The sequence below is a fragment of the Propithecus coquereli genome, unplaced genomic scaffold (genome assembly GCF_000956105.1).
Source record: "Propithecus coquereli isolate 6110/MARCELLA unplaced genomic scaffold, Pcoq_1.0 Scaffold224, whole genome shotgun sequence".
NCBI classification, from domain to species: Eukaryota; Metazoa; Chordata; class Mammalia; order Primates; family Indriidae; genus Propithecus; species Propithecus coquereli.
In genome coordinates this window covers 2395689-2417309 of record NW_012147634.1, presented here as the reverse complement: position 1 = coordinate 2417309, position 21621 = coordinate 2395689, and the positions used below count along the sequence as shown (strand labels likewise).

General features: G+C 36.2%; 1 protein-coding gene across 1 annotated transcript in view; it reads right to left on the bottom strand.

Annotated features, from left to right (window-relative positions):
• ADAMTS19 (ADAM metallopeptidase with thrombospondin type 1 motif, 19) overlaps positions 1 to 21621 on the bottom strand; it is a 238790-nt gene that overhangs the window by 54853 nt on the left and 162316 nt on the right. Inside the window, exons 14-16 of the mRNA XM_012645041.1 lie at positions 17095 to 17222; positions 12808 to 12928; positions 6537 to 6617 (exon numbers count right to left, since the gene is read on the bottom strand). Of these exons, the coding sequence (XP_012500495.1) occupies positions 6537 to 6617; positions 12808 to 12928; positions 17095 to 17222 (330 nt within the window). The remainder of the gene's footprint in view (positions 1 to 6536; positions 6618 to 12807; positions 12929 to 17094; positions 17223 to 21621) is intronic.

Genomic DNA, 21621 nt, shown 5'->3' with positions numbered 1-21621 from the left:
AGGTATTATGGACTGAATGCCTGTGTTCCCCCAAAATTCGTATTTTGAAACCCTACCCCCTAATGTCATGGCATTATGAGGTGGGATCTTTGGTAGGTAATTAGGATTAGATGAGGTCATGAGAGTGAAATCCTTATGAATGGGATTAGTGTTCTTCTAAGGGTCCTGAGAGAGCTTGCTTCCTCTCTCTCTGCCATGTGAGGACACGGCAGTCTGCAACCCAGAAGGGGTCCTTCACCAGAACCCAACCATGCTGGCACCCTGATCTTGGACTTCCAGCTTCCAGAACTGTGAAATATAAATTTCTTTTGTTTATAAGCTACCCAATCTATGGTACTTTGTTATAGTAGTCCAAAGTGACAAAAATAAGGGGTAAATTGTAAAATTTTTTTTCTTTTGTATTTTGCTCAATTTAATTTGTTTTTAGTAAGAGATTTGTCCACAGTGCCTGCATGCAAAACTCCATGGGAGGTAAATTGACTCATATGCCCTTTTTTGAGAGTTTTCTTTGGTTTGTTTTTTGCTTTTTTTTTTTTTTTTTTTTTTTAGAGAAGAGGTTTTGTTCTGTCATGATCATAGCTCACTGCAGCTTGGAACTCCTGGGCTCAAGTGATCCTCTTGCCTCAGCCTTCCAAGTAGCTAGGACTACAGGTGCATGCCACCATGCCTGGCTCTTTTGGAGATTTTTAAAAATCACAAACTATAATGATTTTGTAAAGATATAACACAAGTTCATCTGAAGTACTCTCCATGTTAGGCTTTTTGATAAATTATTAACAAAATAATAATGCCATAATCTTCAGAATAGCAGATAATTTATAAGAATACAGTTCAAAGAGAGTAATGAAAAAGAAAAATTGCATTGGGAGAGGATTAAATGCCTCCTATAACAGAAAACACAGTTTGATGTAGACAATTTGTTTAGGAATGATCAGTTTGCCAAGGTTCTATTTTCCTTTGTTTTTTGCTAAAGCCATTTCAGATGAAGATTTCCAATGACTTCCTATGCCCAAAGGAGCCTTTAGGAAATGTGATTTATGATATGTATTCATTTGCCAGGGCTTTGGGCTTGAAATCTAGGATTTTAATATGGTGTCATTTATTTTTTTCTCCCAATTTGCCCCTCATCCATGTGTCCTATGTCAGTAAATAGCACTACTACTTGCCAGAAACCTAGAAGTCGTCCTTGAATCTTTATCCTTTATCAACACTCACGTCCATTTTTCAGCAAGTTCCAACAGTTCAACTTCTTTAATATCTCTGGAAGCCAATGAATTTTTCCCATTCTTATTTTCTTGAGAGGTTTATAAAACTGGTTACTTTGCCTCCATTCTTGCACCTTTCCACTAATTCATCAGAGTAAGTATTTTTTCCGAGTCAGCAAATGAGGCAACTGTTGGCTCTTGAATAAACATGGTGACATATTAGTATTTTCAGCATTGATTTAATCTCCAGAGAAGCATTCACCCTGTTTAGGAAAATAGATCCTGTTTCTTTATACTAGGAAAAGACCCTGTTAACTTAGGCTTAAAGCTAAGCATAAGGAGAACTGACAGTAATTAAAATGGCCAGACACTTGAGACAGATACGTGATTCAAGCGTTAAAATGAATGGTCTTTTACTAACAAAGAGTGTTTGGGGACTTTGTTTAGAGGTCTGTAGCAGAGAAAGAAGATGGGATTTGGCAGAATTGGAACCAGCAATTAGAGAAGAAAAAAATCATTTCATAATTTTTGCCATTTTGAGTTAGGTCTATACAATAAGTCGATCACATTAGTTTAAAAAGGAGAAAAAAGAGGTTAAGTGAGGGAAGTTTAAGGAAAATGTGTTCAAATATGACATTTACCTTAAAATCGTAAGTGTTGCATGGAAGGCAACACTTTCCTTTAAAAAATGAAGAATTAAAAAGAGGCAGCATGGTTCACTGTCTAAGAATCTAGATGCTATGGCCAGACTCTTTGGGTTCATATTTAGGATCAGAGATTTTCAGATGTGTGACGTTGGGCAAAAAATTTAGCCTTTGTTCTTCTATTCCCTGATTTTAAAAAATTAGGGAATTAGTAGTGCCCACTTCATAGAGGTGCTGTGCAGATTTATTTAATGGCTATATGTAATTCACTGGCCTATATTAATCATTAAGCAAGGGTGAAGCATCTTTTCTTTAAAAAAATTCATTCAAAAAAAATCTATAATTTCTTGTGTGCCACATTCTGTTTTAGTTATTGTAGGCAAAGCACTGAACAAAATGCCTTCAAGAATTAACAGTAGAGATTGATAATATAAATGCAAGCATGTAAACAAACAAAAAATTCAGGCAAGGATAAGTGCTATAAATGAAATAAAGCAAGATAATGTAATAGGGAGTGGCTTGTTGGAGGTCACACTGTATATGGAAAGAAAGTAATAGCTTTGAATAACTGGCGGGATTTGCCGATATATCATATTAAAGTGGCAAAGAAAGTGCAGGACCAAGGAGCACTCTCAGTTTTGACATAAACTACTGGATAGACATTAGTCAGTGTGGTAGGCTGAATAATGACCACCCCCCCAATCTATCCATGTTCCTAAAAGATAGATATCATACAAAATTCCTCTCTGACCACAAAGCGATGAAGTTAGAAATCAGTAACAGAAGAAAAACTGGAAACTTCACAAATTTATGGAAATTAAACAACACACTCTTAAAGAACCAATGAATCAATGAAAAAAATCACAAGGGAAATTAAAAGATATCTGGAAACAAATGAAAATGAAAACTGCACATACCAAAACTTACGGTACACAGAAAAAATAGCTCTAAGGGGGAAATGTATAACTATAAACTCTTACATTAAAAAAGAAGAAAGTGATGGGGCACAGTGGCTCACACCTGTAATCCCAGCACTTTGGGAGGCCAAAGTGGTAGGATTGCTTGAGGCCAGGGGTTCAAAACCAGCCTGAGCAACACAGCGCAACCCCATCTCTACGAAAAATAAAATTAAAAAATTAGCTAGTCATGGTTGTGATTGTGCATGTTTGTAGCTCCAGCTACTTATGACGACGCCACTGAACTCTAGCCTGGGTAACAATATGAGACCTTGTGTCTAAAAGAAAAAGAAAGAAAAAAGGAAAGACTTCAAATTAACAACTTAACTTTAGAACCGAAGGGACTGGAAAAAGAAAAACAAGCTGAATCCAAAACTAACAGATGGAAGAAAGTAATCAAGATTAGAACAGAGAGAAAAGCAGAATAAAAAAACAGTAGGGAAAAATCAACAAAACCGAAAGATGGTTCTTGGAAGAGATTAACAAAAATGACAAATCTTTAGCTAGACTGACTAAGGAAAAAAAAAGAGAAGACTTAAATTACCAAAATCAGAAATGAAAGTGGGGACTTTATAACCAATGCTACAGAAATGAAAAGCACTATAGGGTACTATAAACAACTATATGACAACAAGTTGAATAAACTAAATGAAATGGACAAATTCCCAGAAATACAAAACCTACCACGAACAAATCATGAAGAAACAGAAGTCCTACATAGACCTATAACTGGTGAGGGGATTTAATCAATAATCAAAAATCAAAAGAAAAGTCCTGGACCTCCTGGTAGATTTTTATATATGGTCTTAGGTAGGCATACAACTTCATTTTTCTGTATCTAGATAATTCAGTTTTCCCAGCACCATTGGATAAAAATACCATCCTTTCACCACTGAATAGTCTTGGTACCCTTGCTGAGAATGGTTTAACCATATATGTAAGGGTTGATTTCTGGGCTTTCTAGTCTATTCCACTGATCTATATGTCTGTTTTTAGGTGGGTACCATACTATTTTGATTACTGTAGCTTTGTAGTAAGTTTTGAAATTAGAAGTATGAGTGCTCCATCTTTTCCTTCTTTTTCACAATTGGTTTGACTATTTAGGGGCACTTGATATTCCATATGAATGTTATGATGGATTTTTGTATTTCTTCAGAAGGTGTCATTGAGATGTGAATGTACTCAATTTCACTGAACTTGTTAAACTTTACACTTAAAACAGTTAAGATGGCCAAACAAGAAATTAGGGAAGGGACCCTCACCAGGCACAGAATCTATTAGCACCTTGATCTTGGACTTCCCAGCCTCCAGAACTGTGAGAAATAAATTCTGTTGTTTATAAGCTGCCCAGTCCATGGTATTTTCATAGCAGCCTAAAGGAACTAAGATAGCTACCTTCCATGGCACATTAAAAAAGGCTTTGCAGATATTAAAGATCTTAATAGGAAGATTATCCTGGATAATCCAGGTGGGCCATAAATGCAATTATAGGTATCCTTCTATGAGGGAATAAGAGGGAGATTTGAACACAGAAGAAAAAGAGATGACAATGAGACCATAAAGGCCTATATTGGAGTGATGAGGCCACAAGCAAAGAAATGCTGACAGCCACCAGAGCTTGAAGAGACAAGAAATAGATATTTCCCTAGAGTCTCCAGAGATACTGCTGCATGGAAGACACTTTGATTTTTGGTCCAGTGAAACTGATTTTGGACTTCTGCCCTCCAGAACTAGGAGAGAATAAATTTCTGTTGTTTTAAGTAACCAAGTTTTCAGTAATTGTTATAGCACCCATAGGGCCTAATACAGTGACATTCATTGTATTGCAGTGGGGAAAATTAAGGTAAGAACATGTTTCAGCATGGGGTGAAAATCAAATTTTTGATTTAGACTTTTGATTTTGGACTTATTATTTCTGAGGTACCTGTGAGATGTTTGATAATTTACATCAAATAAACATGTAAAGCAATAGAGTTAAATGTGGTTCCCTAGGGAGAGAGTATACCAGAGAAGCGAGCAGGGCCCAGGCCTGACCCCTACAGTATGAAAACATTCGGAAACTGTGAAGAAGCTCCGGCTCAACAAAAGAGACCAGTGAGGGACCTCCAGCAAGGGAGAGGAACTCACAGTCTTAAAAGCCAAAGAAAGAAACTGATTGAGGAGAGGTCACAGTTTTAAAGGTTGTTTACAGGTCAAATAACATTGAATTTGTCAACATGGAGGGCATTTGCTGCCCCTGAGAAGGACAGTTACTCTGTGGAAGAAGACAAAAAACAAGACTCGATTGGTTGAAGAGACTGGGAGGCAAGGAATTCCAGACAGCACAGAAATGCCCATTAGTAAATTAGATGGTTCGTTTTGCTACATGCCAGGTTACTAAAACTCATAGTATAATCTAGAACTTTGTAAAATTGTGAAAATACCATTTGCAGCATCTATGTTCCTTTCCAGCTTGGAAAAAAGAAAACGTACACCCAAGTATAATAGCCAATTACCTGCTACTGAATGAATGTATGAAGTTGTCCAGATGATGCCCAGTGTGTCCAAAAAGTGCGTATTAGGAATTTAATCTGAATTTGCAAATCATGGATGATGTACTTGCACTTAAAATGTATTTAAAATCCATAGTAGGTAAAAATAGATCATAGATATATATTGGTAAGAACAAACTGATGAGTGATAAAGAATTTCTTTTACTGTCCCTGTCCTAAAATTTTCCTACAACCCAAGCAAATCCTAATGGAAAAAAAAATCAATCTGAGTGGAGACCACATATTTTTGATATTGCAGAGTAGAAACGATTTTGTAAGATGGGTTGTTTTCCATGTACAAAGGATTTCCCTATTGGGACATTATTGCTTATTTGAGAAAGAATAATGAGGACATTATTTTTGTTAAGAAAATAAAAGCCTTGAGAGCTTTTTAAAAGATAATATAAACACAATGTTATAATTCTGGAAAATTATTTAGTCTTCTGCATGACCTAATCATATTAGATCTCTCTATCTGTGGAAGCCATGACTATAAAAGTCCACTTCACATGACTTAATTAGATTGAAACTTTAATATATAAGCAAGTGTATTTGACAAATGAGTATTTTCTTTCATATATTCAAAAGTTATTAATTGATCTAATTTAAATATTAAAATAACTATAGATATATTCCTTTTCACAAGAAATACTTAAAAATTTAAAAATACTTTCTTCAATAGGTCAGTTTTCCTAAAATGGAGCATGATCACTTAAAGATCAAGTCCTTTTAAAACGTAGAAAACATTTTTTGAATCCCACAGTTTTCCTAATTCTAAAACAATCATTATGGATATATACACATATGTGCATGTATACATGTAATTAATATGTAGATGTGTATATGTATGTAGGTGTAATATGTGAAATAAATACATCTATGAAATATATTACATATGGATATAAATACGAAATAAAACATACCCAAACCATTCAATGAGTTTTTCTTTTTTTTATCATGGACTCACATCTGAAAGCAATTTATACCCTTCAAAAACACACAGACAACCAGATTGCTTTTGCTCCTGGGAAGTCCCTGGTAGGGAAGGAAAGAAATTCCTACTTGATAATGACAAGAGGTGCTTGCTGGGAAGTTCAGACAGGAACCTAGCAACAGACTGACTTCCTTGTCACCACAGCACTCTCAGGGCAGGGGCTGGGCTCGCACTTGGATCTGCTCTGTGCCCGTAACACAGGTTACCTAAATAGCTATGTGCCGGCTTTTCCTCCACAACTTTGATTCTTCTTGCTCCAGCAGGTATCACCAGCACTTCTACGTAACCTGTAAGAGTCAATAAAACATGAAATAAATCCTGAGGTCTTAGAAAATCTCTTTTCTTAATTGACTTGCCTTTTCCTCCCTTTCGATTTTGTTCTTGCTGTGATATTTTGATACCTATGTAAAGAAAAGTTTTTATGTATAAAAGCTGTCATGTTTTCAAGTGAAGAAATTTCTTGGAAAGATGTTGAGCCTGTAGTGCTATTAAGGACAAATACGCATTGTATTTTATGTAAAAAAAAGCTCGCTGTCGCTGATACCTTATGAATTGTGAGGAGAGAAAAAGCCCATCGGAACAGCCTGGTCAGAAACAGTGAATCTTGGAACAGAGAAAACAACCTCGGATTTTGCTCTGGGAACTCCTTTCAGTTGGAAAGTGTAGAGAAAAAGAACACACAGCTGGAGAGAATCCAGCTGGCCTGGACCCGGTCCCTGGAGTAGTTAAGCGTAGGACAGAGAGACTAAGCGTTCCCTGGAGCAGATTAGCAGACGGCTTTGAAACTGGAGGTGGAGACAGTAAGTATAAGGCCACACCAAGCAATGAACTGTCCCCTCCAAGGTGTCAGACAGTGAGGTGCAAGACAGAAAAGCAAGGTGCTTCTCAGGAAAGATCTTTCAGCAGAGGTGGCGGATGTAATGCTTGATGTGAAATAAAATGATAAGATAAAGTGGGATAAGAAGGATGAATTTGCAGAAAAAGTCAGAATCAAGACTTCACTCAGGGCAGAATAGCGATAGATGCCTATTTTTGGCTGAATAGTTATGTTTGTAAGTTATATTAAAATAATACTTAATATTCTACTTAGTATTTCTGTGCAGATCCATGTCTCTGATAAAAGTCTAATTTTAAAGCTTTAAAAAAGGTATAAGAGCTAATTCCAGAGTTGTCTCCTGTTTATTAATTATTGAAATGCCTGAAAATGTCTACAGTCATTTGGCATATAATGAACGGTAGCATATACCCCACCTGGTGGCTGTGGCTGGAATTAGAGGCATGTGTTTTTAGAATCATAGTTTCCATTCCAGAACCCCGCTTAAATAGTCAACCATTGAATACTACCTGTTCAGTAACACCAGACATAAAAGCACTATCACTCTGTTACATGGGCAAAATAGGTAACAATGAAAATAGAAACAAATGCATAATGGCTATTTGTACACAGGGTAAGGTAAGATGGTCTCTACTCTAGACAAGGCATAAATACCTTATACAAATAAGAGCTAAATAAAACTGCAAAAAATTATGTTAAAATGATAACATGCAAAAATGATATGATTAATTCTCTGCTAAAGAATATAAGCCAAGGTTGTTTAAGCTACCTGCTTCTCTGATCACATAAGCACTCAAAGGTCCACTGCTATTTTTACTCAGAGAGGTGGGATTTTTTTCCTGTTAAATGGTGACATATTTACTCACATTTGAGAAATGCTGGCACCAGCCGGAATCACTATGATTCAGGAGAAAACAATTCATGCTAAGTTTTTAAAAAGCTTCACAAAGAAGTAAATAGATGAACTACCTTTAGAGAATGTGTAGAACTCAGAGATATAGGCAAAGGACGAGTTCACTGCACGTGAAGAAGAGTAAGAGATACGTGGTGTTTTTAGTTGCACTTGAATAAAACGATTCTGATGAAATGAGAAGATGTAAGAAGGTGACGCTATTACAGAGAGTTGAAATGAACACACCCAGGTGAACGAATTTATCAGTTTGAAGATACTGAAAATTCTCTAGCAAGGACTGGCAATTAGATGCTAGCGGAGTAGCTCTGTCTAACAGCAATACGCAGGACAAACAGTGTGGATAACAATGTGAGGAGGCTAAGGTTGAAATACAGGAGTGGTAAAGGCTAAGGTACAAAACGCAGAAAGCACTGTGAAAATGAAAATTTCTGAATTTGGTAATTAATAGAGAGTGGGGAAATAAACATAGAACACAAGGCTTTCTTATTACTAAAGTGAGAATGGGGCCATCCATCATTTACAGAACATGGAAGCCAAAAAGGAATCATCTAGTTTGGTAATAATTTAGTAAGTTTAGCTTTGCAATTTGTATCTAACTAAGTGGTACAACACATTAGTAAAAACATCAAGTAAGAGTTCTGGAACATCTGGAACTCTAGAGAAAGGTCTGGCTATTGATGTACCTTCGCGAGGCATCCTTGCAGAAGCAGTAATTTAAACTGAAGTAAGTGGACAAAATTGAGAGAGAAGTCGAGAACTCAACCTTGGTGACAGTTTTAAACAAAGAGATTGAAAATAAATTAGGAAATAAGACAGAGAAGAAATAATCATGAGAAGGAGAAGATCAAGTCTGATTTGGGTAGTGGGACCTTGTGGATAAGAATATCTCAAAAAGAGTTGCTGCCCAACTGTGTCAAAAGCTGTACATCGAAGCTGAGACATCAAAGAGAAAGGTGACTAATGAGAATCCACTGCATGTCACAGTCAAGAGGTGACTGTTAATCTTTGAGCAAATAAATGTAGTAAAAAAGTGTTTGGATAAGATGTTAGATTTCAGTGTGTTGCAGACGAAGAGTAGATAGAACAAAGCAACGGTAGAATGTGTAAGTTCCTGTTTAACAGTATACTCAGAGGTATTTTGTACATTAGAGTAATAGTTACACCTAAGTTCATGGTTATATTTACAGCAATTCTCTATTATTGAGTTGGATTGGCTTAGAGGAAGGTAAGTTAAGTTGATTTTAAAGAAGAAAGAGAAGCAAAAATATATGAAGCAAAGATACATGAAAAGAGAAAGCCAATGATGAAGGTTAGATATCTTTCAGTAAATAAGCCATTTGGCACCATAGAGAATGTACATTTTTTAAGAAGTGAATCTGTGTGGTGATTGCCTGGCTTAGAAATTAGAACAAGAAGCCAGTGATGTGAATGTCATAAATGTGATCCTCATTTTGGACAGTTTACTTTGCGTACAGTAATGTTGAATTTTATAGTCAGAGATCCCATTCTTAATCAGCCATCTTAAAATGCCAATAGCAATCACCGTCTTCATGGTAGTGATACTGAAGTAATAACTGCCATATTTTGAACAGCTGCTATGAGCTAATCACTTTGTAGTTACTTTACATAAATTATTACTTTGTGCCATAATGATAATATCCAAGGTCGACATTACATTTCTCATTTACTAGATAAGAAAATAAAGACAGAAAATATACACTTTTCAACAGTGATTAGTTGACCTAAGCTCTGAACTCAGACCTGTCTATTCCACTATTCACTTCCTGCTACGACCCACTGCTTCTATTTCTTAAAATAGCATATAGTAGTTGACCTTGTAACTCTCCCTCTGTTATGGCAAACAACCCACCAGACAAAAACTCTAGAGCATGTCCTCCTTATACAGGATGGTATCTTCATATTCTTGTACTAAGAATAACACATTTTTCCCCTATTTTATTCTTAGTATATACTGATAATTATACAGTTTTGCAACTGGCCAAATACACAATTTACCTCTCATTTCTTTAAAAAAGTATCACTTGGCTAGGCAAGTTACAATGAAAGACATGATAAAATACTAAGAAAAAAAACACTTAAGTTTATTTTCTAGGTCCAACAAAAATGATTTCGCAAACTCTAAATAGAGCACGGGGACTGAAAACACCCTCATTTCTCTGCACATGTGTTACTCATACAATATATACCGTGTGCATGGCCAATTGGACAAATAAGGCTGCAAGTCTTTCAAGAAATTCTAGGAAGGCCATAAACTATAGGGATAAAATGGTCTCAAGAGAAATGAATACAACATTTGTAAACTCACAAGTAGGAGGAGCCCATAATAGAATTAAGGATGCATGAAGATGTTTTAAAATTTAAAGTTCAGAACAATGTAATGTTTCATTATTAATTGAAGGGCAAATATTAATGGATCACACACTATGGTGATAATTGTAAATATGGTATTAAATGAAAATAGCATGATGTTTTTCTTCATTAAGCTTAAGGCCTAGTGGGGAAGGAATAAAAAATGAATGCAAAATTACAAATATGATTAGAGCTACACTGCACAGATACAAATATGGCAAGCACCAACCACTAAACTAGTCATTAGTGATAGTAAGCAGAGGTCACTCAGGCATCCCTTCACTAAAGAAGTGACAGTTGAAATGAGATCTTAGCGATGTCTAGGAATTCACCAGGCAAAGCCAAGAGGAAGGTGATAAAACCACATTTGGAAATGCAAGATGCAGGGGCAGAGGGGAGAGGAGTAGTGGTGGGAGGGAGGGCTGGCACGGAGGGGGATCATGGTCGGGTTGAGCACCTGTAAGAACTTAGAGAAGGAAGGGAACCCTGGCGTGAGATGAGGCTGGAGAGACAGACAGGGACAACACTATGTAGGACCTTAAGGTCCAAGTTAGGAATTCTGGTTTCTTCCCTGTGAGCAATATGAAACTAACATAACATAAGAACCAAGAGTGACATTATTAGTCTTTGATATTTCTAGCATCTTCAGCGTCTCAGACATTTTCCAAATAGCAGATGCTGTTAATATAATCTATCTATAGTGAGCAAATAAAAGATCAAAAGTAGAAATTAAAGTGGAATAAAACCAAAGGGGGTTTGAAGTAGAAATCTAGGGAAAATGTATTCACATATCTAATTAAAATGAAAAGTGTCACTGATTTTTTTCATAGAATTTCTGTTTTCTACATTTGGTGCATACGTGAAGTGTTATTACTTTTAAATACAGGCATCAGTGCTAAATGTGCATCAGTCTTCTTCATACTGTGAACTGTTTCCATGCATGTTAAATAATCATGAAAAAATATTCTAGAATCTTTAGGAAAAAAATCTTTATGAAAAAAAATTCTAGAATCTTCAAATTGCTTCAGTTTTTCAGATTTTATTTTAGCTTCTGCACTACAAAAACTTCTCCCATCATAATCAAGTGGAAAAGCCTACTATAATTACATTTCTCCGTTGGAAGTCTGAGACCCTGTTTCAGGTAAGTATGTTTTTTCCAAACGAGTGCTGGTGGATTTTTGACATGGGGAGCCTATCACGTTTTTCACTGCTTTGGAGATTGAGATTTTGATCTGCAGCTTAGCCTGGGCCTTAGTTATTTTTAGGCTTCTAGATCTTTAGGCTCACTTATCTTTGTATTCTGTTTGGGCCTAGCAAAAGGTTACATTCAATCGTTGGAAGGCTATGTCCAATTTTCTTTTCTGCAAAGACTCTTTTATCTAGAGTGAACTCAGTTTTCTAGATTATTCAAACATAAATGGCCTGTTCTCTGTATTAAAAATAATACATATTTTAGTCTTAGTTTTTTTGGTGTTCCTTTTGAGTTTAAAATAATTTAATAGGAAAATGCTGATGTGTGTAATATAAGCATATCAGTGATGAAAATAGAGCTATAAATATTAAGACAGTACAACAGATACATTTCTAGGTAAGACACTAATATAAACCAAGAAAATGTTTGCTTCCTCCCAGTAAGGTTAAGAACCTGAGTATAAAGCATATTTGTGGGTCATTACATATCAGTAGAGATAATATCACTTTGTATAGTAAAATACTTTAAGATTCACACTACCTAGATCATTCGTAGTCATAGCAACATCATATTCCCTGAGTATAAGTGTTTATAGATGAGAAAACAGAATAAGAGAGGATGAACCCTGCTATTAATATATTTGGAACATTATCCCACATTTTCTGACTCCCCTCTCTTATGGTTTCCTTTATGCTACACTGTTATAGACCCTCTGTTTCCAAAAATATATTCCCTGGAAATTTAGCAAAAACAAGAAGAAAAAATAAAGAAAATGGAAAGCTAAAAATCTGGAGACTAATATTCTCAATGGCTGCTTCAGACTGTTACGAATCATTATTTTCTATTAGACATCATGCTTTGCATCGGAGAATGAGGTCTGTAGATGACATTAGCCAATGCAAATTAGATTACTCCCTCGCTGCTCTCACTTATTAAATGTACAACAGATGACTTCATATTTTCATTATTGGGAAATGGGCTTGTTAGAATTCCTGGCTCATATCAACACATGTATTGTATGTCATCACAAAAAATCATTCAATATCCATTTGCAAAAGTCTTCCATACAATCAGAACTGTGATCTCTAAGTCTACTTCAAATAATCTCTGTTATTAATCCCTAAGACTGTAGGAATCAGTAATTACGAAAAAATAAAGAAAAATTACCTGCTCCTCTGGTGTGATTAAAATCTCCTTTGATGATTTTGCATGATTTTCCATTGCCATTGCAAACACCACAATGATCTTCCCTCGCAAGAGACCCTAATAAACCGTCACAGCCAACTTTCTGAAACAAGAGAATGACAGCACATAATAAATTGAAGATTTTTTTTTTCTTTTTTTTCCACTACTGATTCAGGAAAAACCTACTCCCTATAAACTAGACATGTTTAATTGACAGATTTGTAAACTGTTATAGTCTCTGGTACAAACTAATACAGCAAGCTCATGTCAAATAATATAATCTGTAAAATGACCAAATAGCAAGATAGCAATGAGTATTTTTCTTATAGTAAGTATTAAATGGTATCGTAAAGTAATTTGGAAAAAATATTATTGAGAAAAATGCAATTTACTCAAATCCCAAAGGAAATCATATTTCTATTAAACATAGTATGATTAATTTAATTCATTCTACTCAACACAGAACAGATATACTTCACTATATGGATGGCTTCACTTTTAAAAGTAAATATTAAATATCAACTTTATGGAAAACTGAATATAGATGTTTATTTTTACTACAGTTCAAGAATAAACTTCAGTTTATTCTATTCGAATCTTCTTTGGCACCCAACACATGAATGTGAGTAAGAACCCCTCACAGCCCATGGCTGTCATAAGAAAATATGAACAGCTGGGGAATTAATTTTTATATGCTCCCAGAAGAATTTTTTTAATATGAATCTTTTAGACCGAATCAATTACCTCTTTTCTTGTAAATAATGTTTGCTTCCCATCAATGCTCAAGAAAGATATTTTTCAAAGTTGTACATACTCAAAGGGCAGAATTTGTATGTCAATATTATCAGAAACAAACACTAAGATTATGCAATTTCTCTTAATCAGGAAGGATTTGGAAAAGAGACCAATGACACATCCATTTATAAAAAGTTCCCATTATTTCAGAGGAATTTTTAAAACATTAAATAAAACAGAAAAGAAAATAGCATCTTTGTAATTGGTGCTGGTGGCGTTGGGGTGGGGAAGCAGCCCGACTGCAAGATGCAGCTGCAGGACGGATGTCTGGGAGAGGAAAAGCCACGTTAGAGCTGCACCCTGCAGCCTCCCTTCCTTTTGTCAAGACGGCCTTGTCAGTGTCAAGAGGTACAAAGTTTAGCTGAGAACTCTGATCAGTAAGTCAAAGCTTATTCGGAGAGAAATAAAGAGGATGTCTCTGGATGAAAGAAATGGCCATCACAGGAAATGCTCAAACACAGCCAAGGATGTGACGTGGCCATTAAGCAGGAGCCAGACTTGGAAGTCTTGGGTTGAGAAAAAAGTTTCCCCTTCATGTACAAATGAGGAAAAATTTAGAGTAGAGCTCAGCATGATTTTGAGATGATAAAAGTGACTTTATTGCCCTATCCCTGGTACCCAGATTGTTTCTTGGTAAATAGCAAGAGTACAATAAAGAGTAGTTCAATGATTGAATAGATTGGTATTTAGTAGTGTCTTAGTATTTTTCTAACCCTGTAACTTGAATATTACAAGGTCTGTAAACCTAAAGCAAATGTTAGGGATAGAACATATATACTAGAGTTCAATAATCACATTTTTTTAAAATAAAAAAGATTTTGTATTGTATAATTGGTAGTTTCAAGTATCTACACTCATCAAAATATGCCCACATAAATCCAAAAGTGGAGGATAAATTACGTTGAAAAGGCCATGCCATTTCGCTGGTGGCAGGTCCCTGAGGCAGCATTGCATGCTGGAGACGGGCAAGTCATGTGATCAGAGAGGGTCAAGCCTTCCTTATCCTTTTCATGAATAGAAACTTCACAGAGCCTAACTGGGTCACTGCAGTATGCTGTCTGCTTTTAATCGCCAAGTCTGGAATTCTATATTCAGCTTTGGGGCTATATATTGTGTGATAAAACAAAACACTCTAGACAACCCCCAATTTACAGAGGGCTTTCAGAAAAAATAAAAAAGGCATGTTTTAAATTGTATCAAAAGACTAAGTAAAGCATTTTAACTAAAAAGCCAGAATCTTGAAGTATTCTAATGCCATTAGAAGTCACAGTCCATTTCGGAGAATTCTAGTTTAATTATAATCATCACGTTCACATAGCATTTGCATAGAATTTCTTGTTATTGTTGCTATAATTTTAAGGTCTAGCTGGGGACTCTGTAACAGATTTGGCTTACATAGTACTGTTAAGTGAAAAGCATAGAAATTTAGGCTATTATATTTGGCATATACAGTTAGGAAAATAATTTTTTGAAAAATAATTTTATTTAAGGCATATACTGATCTAACAGATTTGCATATAATAATGAGATAAAGTTAAAAGCTTTACTTGCACAAGGAATAGTCAATATGTATAGGTAAGAAAGTTAAGTTTTTTTTTTACAGGTAAATGAAAAATTATATTTAGTTACTGTTAACTATATTTTTAGTTACTGTTAATTATATTTTAGTTACTGTTACCATATTCTGTTAAAGAATAAAGAATATTAACACGTAATCATAAGACTACTTCTTATGCCAATGGTTTTACATGAATCTATTCTTGAAACTCTACAGCATGCTGGCAAAATATACAATCTTAGAGCTGGGAAAGCATTTAAGCTTCATGCTATTCCTAACTTTTTAACCAGAAGTCCACATAACTCCATTGGACAATAGATTACTCCATCCATAGCTTGTAATTGTTTTCAAACTTTGGCATGTGTATATGTGTGTGTGCATGTGTGTGTGTGTGTGTTCAAGTGTGCATTTTTCTAGGGCAAAATTTCTTTGTCAAATTCTCAAAGGAGGCCAGGCACAGTGGCTCACACCTGTAATCCCAGCACTTTGGGAGGCCAAGATAGGAGGATCACTTGAGGGCAGGAGCTTAAGACTAGCCTGGGCACCATAGTGAGATCCCATCTCTACAAAAAATATAAAAAATAAGCCGGGATTGGTGGCACACACCTGTATTCCTAGCTACTCAGGAGGCTGGGGAAGGAGGATTGGTTGAGCCCAGAAGCTCAAGGCTACAGTGAACTATGATTATGCTACTGCACTCCAGCCTGGGAGACAGAGTGAGACCCTGTCTCAACAAACAAACAAACAAACAAAACAAAACGAAAGACAAATTCTCAAATGAGTGTATATAGCACAAAGTCAATGACCATTGGTTAACAGCCTTATTTCACAGATTAGTTAATGCATATATATATTGAAAATATTTTAAGTGATTTGCCCCCAAACACAGTTTACCAATGGTTGTCATGGAGTCAGTGCTGCCCCACTCAATAACCTTTCATTGCTAATGGATTTATTTTTTCTCCTGCTCCCAGGAATTTTATCAGAAATCATCCAGCCTGAAGAAAACTGCCTTTCCCAAGTTCATATCCACTTTTGGGGCAGCTTGCATCCAAACACTAGTAGATGCTGGGGGTAAAAAGGCCTGGTATTCTCAACCTACAAGATGACAATTCTGAAGACCCAAACCAGCTTAGAACTTCCCACAGGGTCAGCAAAGGCCTTGTGACTGTTCTGCAGCCCAGTTTCTCCCTGTGTCCAGTCCTGTTCCTTCCCCTCCCCACACGGATGTTGATCATGAAAACATTAGGCATTCAACTTCCTGCATATTAATCTTGCAGGCAAAGACAACTTAAGACAGTAGCAGAACTATGGCTAACAACTTTGATCTTTCCACTATGCTCTTCATATTCACTTTAACAGAGATTTTATTTTTCTACAGAGAGATAATGGAGAGCACACGAATCCATATAAATTGAAAATATTTTTTGAAAGGAATAGAAAGGCAAATAAAATGTTTAAGTATTATAAGAAAGTTGAATATGCATTTGAAATCATTTAAGGATGTTGATAATACTTGAATATGAGTAATAAGACTGATTTTATAGGTTTTTGCCTCATGGCTCAGTTTTGGACATAAAACATGGAGAACTGGAGAGCTTGAATTTTTGGTCTGGAATGTTTTGAAATAAAATGCTCAAAGCATTCCAATTTTAGACCTGCAATATATATATTACACAGTCAAAATCTCAGATTCTTTCAGCTAGGATTTTATGGATTACCTAGACCAAACCTGTCATGCAGATGAAGAAATGGAGTTTCAAAATAGATCAGACTTGCTCAAGGTCACAGTCAAGATAGGACTATATCCACATATTTTGAATCTTAATCTAAAGCTTTCCACTATACAGTGAAGCTGCTCACTGGGCCCACAATCCTCCATCAACATATAAATTCTCCCTTTTGGAGTGGCTTACCTGGCATCTTCCATTTGCACAGATATCTAATCCCTGATGGCCACAAGAAGTTCCATCCATCACTCTTTCTGATACAAGAACAGGTTGTTCTTTTCCAACAGGAGAGCAAAACAAGGCACATGGCTTTTCTACATACAGAGTGGATAAGAAGAAATGAGAAAAAGTTACTTCTTTAATATTTTTATCTTAAGCTTTATTTTTTCAGAAAGGTTATTGCATAAAAATATAATTCAATGCTATTTGAGTAATATAATATTAGAGTAAGGTTATCGTGAGCAATAAATGAGATGTCTGGAAAAATAATAGGTGCCCAACAAACATTAATCTCTTCCTTAGAAATCTGGCTTCAAATTATTCTCAAAATGTATCATTTATTATTTTCTGGCACAAAACTTCTATCACACACAAGCCGATCATTCTTCCTGAAAAATATTTTGCACACTCCAATTATTTGCTCATACCTTTTGAAATGATCTCTATTTTAAGTACGTATCAGAATTCTACCTAATATTAAGTTCTCGTTAAGATTTATAATACTTTATGAAATCTTCCTTGATGTCTTATTCCTACAAGTCAATACACTAATCTTTAATCTAATTGAAAAATTATGAAAGGGAGAAAAAAACCTCTAAGATGAGCAAATCCCGTAAGATTTTCCATTACTAGGATGTTCAGAAATGCAATACAATCCTATGAGAATATCCATCGTTCTATGCAATTGCTGATGTGCTGATGAGGGCTCAACTTCCTTCAGCACTTACTCAGAAAGCACATCAGTGTTTAGAACCATCCTTCCATCTAAAGAGTTCTCGAATGGCTGGCAGTATTCTTCAGTGCCTCATCGAGCAATAAGGTAGGGTAGTTGGGGGTAGAATGCCTCTTAGGCTCAAAAAGTGGCAAGATATTTTTAAAGTGGTGTTTCTATTTCTAAGCCTTCTACAGAGGAGCTGTAGTATTTGGTAACACCAGTAGTACAATTATCCAAATCTGAAACTTCAGAGCTATTTCCGTGCTACATTACTACTCTATTGGCTTGACACCAGTCAAGCCCTTTACTGTGTATTAAGCTTGTATAAATAGAATGGAAAATCAGTTTACACTGATCTTCCCTTATGTCTTCAGTAAAGTTCCACGTATGCTGATGGGATTCTATAAATACCAAATAACAGCCAGAGGCATGGAACGGGGTATATAACTTTGCAAAGAGAAGACAGACAGTTAAATGAACCTTCAGAATTGAACATTTCAAACAGTTTTCACATGTGGCCTCTGAATACTGCTCTGAACAATTTTGGGGAGTTGGAACATGGCCTTCAATATGCATGGTTTTGAAATTTTCCTTTAAGATGCCATTACAAGCTGCAATAAAGCATTTCAGTGTGCTCTCACACCTCAAAGTAGGTTATGTTTATTCAATGACTGCTTACTATGTCATATCTTTGGACTTAAAAACAGCTGCTATAATTGCAACACTTCAAAAGTGGTATATCTAATTCTCTTTCTGGAGTTTTCATTGAAGAGAGGAGCAAACCAGATATATGGATAATGTTGAAAGGAGTTAGTTTCCTAGAAAATTCCATACACATTCCAAGCAAGAATTCAGATAAAAATTTTTCTATTTCTCCTTTTATAACATATTGCCAATGTACTCCGCTTACTTTAGCTTTACAAATGACATAAACATTTGATACCCATCTTCCTTCCTGGAGCGCATCCTTGAGACTGACATTGCAGTGATCCATGTAACACGCCATACTTGGCAGACAGGCTGTGTCTTGATTTCAGAGGCCACCCCTTTCCAAGATATGCATTAGACATGGATTTCAGCCAAATTTCAACACACGCAGAGTATATGAAACACCTGAATACTGAAGCCACACATCTCTTTTCTCTAAAAATAAATGTTCACTACTGCATTGATGGCCAATATTTAATTCTCCTAGACATGGATTCGCATATCATATAAGAATAATAGATACAGCCACTTGCATTTTAAGATGTCATATGCTATTAAGATTTGAGTTTTTTTAAAAAATCATATATTTTCATTTCTTTTACAGTGCTATAATACAAGCAGGCTAGTTGGATAGTTTATTCATCATATAGACTGATGAGTTAGATTGATAAGTGCTGCAAAATTATGAAAAAACGATAACTTGCTAATTACATAAATAGCTCTTATGGATTATTTTGATGATAAACATCACTTTCTAAGAGTCAGGAATTTTTCTAACAGTGATTTACAATAGCTTTAATGTTCTAAATTGACGCCCATCCAACTCTGATTTTCTTTTAATCTGGAGAAAATCTGTTTTCTATCTCTTATTTCACATATGAGTAAACAGGTTTCAAATGAATTTAACATTATTAAATCTTATGCCCAGTTAGAAGTAGAGACAGATTAACAGTCACATAAATCAGGTGATGATTTTCATGATGTGAATGGTCTTATTGAGTATATTTTTATAATAAAAGGATATTGGTTATTCAGATTTATTTAGCAAATATTCATCAGAAGCTTAATACACACCAGATGGTCCACGAGGAACAGATACTAGAGGGCATATAGACACATTAAAATGTGCTATTACGGGGTGCTTGCAGGGTACTTAGAAGGGGCACATACCTAATTTAGAGGATCAGGGGAGTTTCTTTTTCCTAGAGGAATTGAGTCAAAAAAAAAAAATCAGTAGAAGTTTTCAAAGTAAATAAATAGGGAGAGAGATCAAAGCCTGAGAAGGAAAACGTATTATGAAACCAGCGGGTATAAGGGCCCAGAAATAAGAGAGCAGGTGTGTCTGAGGGGTGGAATGGAAGTCAGCGTGGCCCTGCAGGAGGCCACAAAATGGAACAAGGAAGATGAGGCAGGAGAAATTAAAGAGGACAGGGCAAAACATGCCCTGATAAGCCAGGTAATCATGTTTGTGCGACTGAAAAGTTAGTGCTACTTTCACCGAGATGGGAGATACTCAAGAGGATCGGATGGACATAAACAGGAAGGGTTCAGATCATGAGTTTGGTCTTAAATTTGCAGATATCCAAGTAGCTGTATCAAGCAGGCATTGTACATATGAGTTTGGAACTCAAATGAAAAATCTGGCTGAAGACATAAATTCATGAGTTACTTGCATATTTGAAGTCATGGGAATAGATGAGATCACCTAAAGAAGAAAATGTAGAGTGAAAAAAGAATAGCATCTGGGATAGGCAGAAGAATGTGCCAGAGATGTAGCAGGAAAACCAGGTCTTTGCTGGAACACAGAAACCCAGGCACACGCGTGTTTCAAGAACCGAGGGGTGGTTAATTGTGTGTATTGAGGGCCATGTAAGAAGAGGATGGGAAACTATTCATTCGGTTTAGTTTCCATGAGACTTCTTGACGACATTAAGGAGATGTGTGCTGGTGGGCTCCATCTTGAAGGGAAGCAAACAAAGTGCTGGGAAACAGGCAGCTCTCTGGAGCAGAGTGGCCCCAAGGACAGAAAGGTGCAAGGCACCAGCTCAAGGTGGCTGTGGGCTCCAGGGAAGGTTCGTATGTTTTAGTGGAAGAGTCCTAAGTACATTAAAAAATCCAGTGTTAATTATCCAGCACAGAAGAGATGAAATATACGAGAGAAAGTAGGGATAAGCAGTGAGATATCTGAAAAGGGAAGACAGGGATGACATCCAGGGCACAGTTGGAGGGACTGGCCTTCGAAAGGAGGAACTAAAATTCTGCTACAGTAGAAAGCAGGAGTGACTTAAGTCAGGCTTAAGTGTTCGGGAGCAGGAAGATAACGAGGTAATCATCTGATGGCTGCTATTTTTCCCCCATATGTAGTGGCATAATCTGCCCTATTGTTTGGCCGCTTCCATCACTGCTTGCATGCACACGCTACTCCGAGAAAAGGGTTTTATCAGATGGGTGCTGTGAAATCAAGAAGCAAAGGAATTTGGATTATTGACATGAGTGTTATCGGAATAATGGAGAGCACAGTCCAAACTGACTACGGGGAGAAATAAACAAGAGACTAGAAGCATCATGGTCAATGAGCTCAGAGAACCCATAGCCACTTTCGGTAACTGCAACTCAAACTCACAGCCCACCCATCGCAAGTATTATCGCTTTGAACTAATAAGGCAGCATATAATTTTCTTAAAAGTCTTATTTTGAAGTAAAGATTTACAGGAAGTTGCAAAAATAGTAAAGAGAGGTTCCAATTACCTTTCCCTCAGTTTCCCCCATGGTGACAACTTAGTAACTATAGCACAATAGCAAATCCAAGAAACTTGCATTGGCACATGTGTGTATAGTTCCACGCCATTTTATCACATGTGTAGATTTGTGTAACCACTGCGGCAGTCAAGACATTAAACTATTCCATCCACACAAAGATCTTCCTCATTCTACCCCTTTATAGTAATATCCATCCCAACCACCATCCCTAACCCCTGGCGATCACTAATTCATTTTTCATCTCTGTAATTTTGTCATTTGAACAATGTTATCAAAGGGAATCATACAACATGTGACCTCTTGAGGGTGGC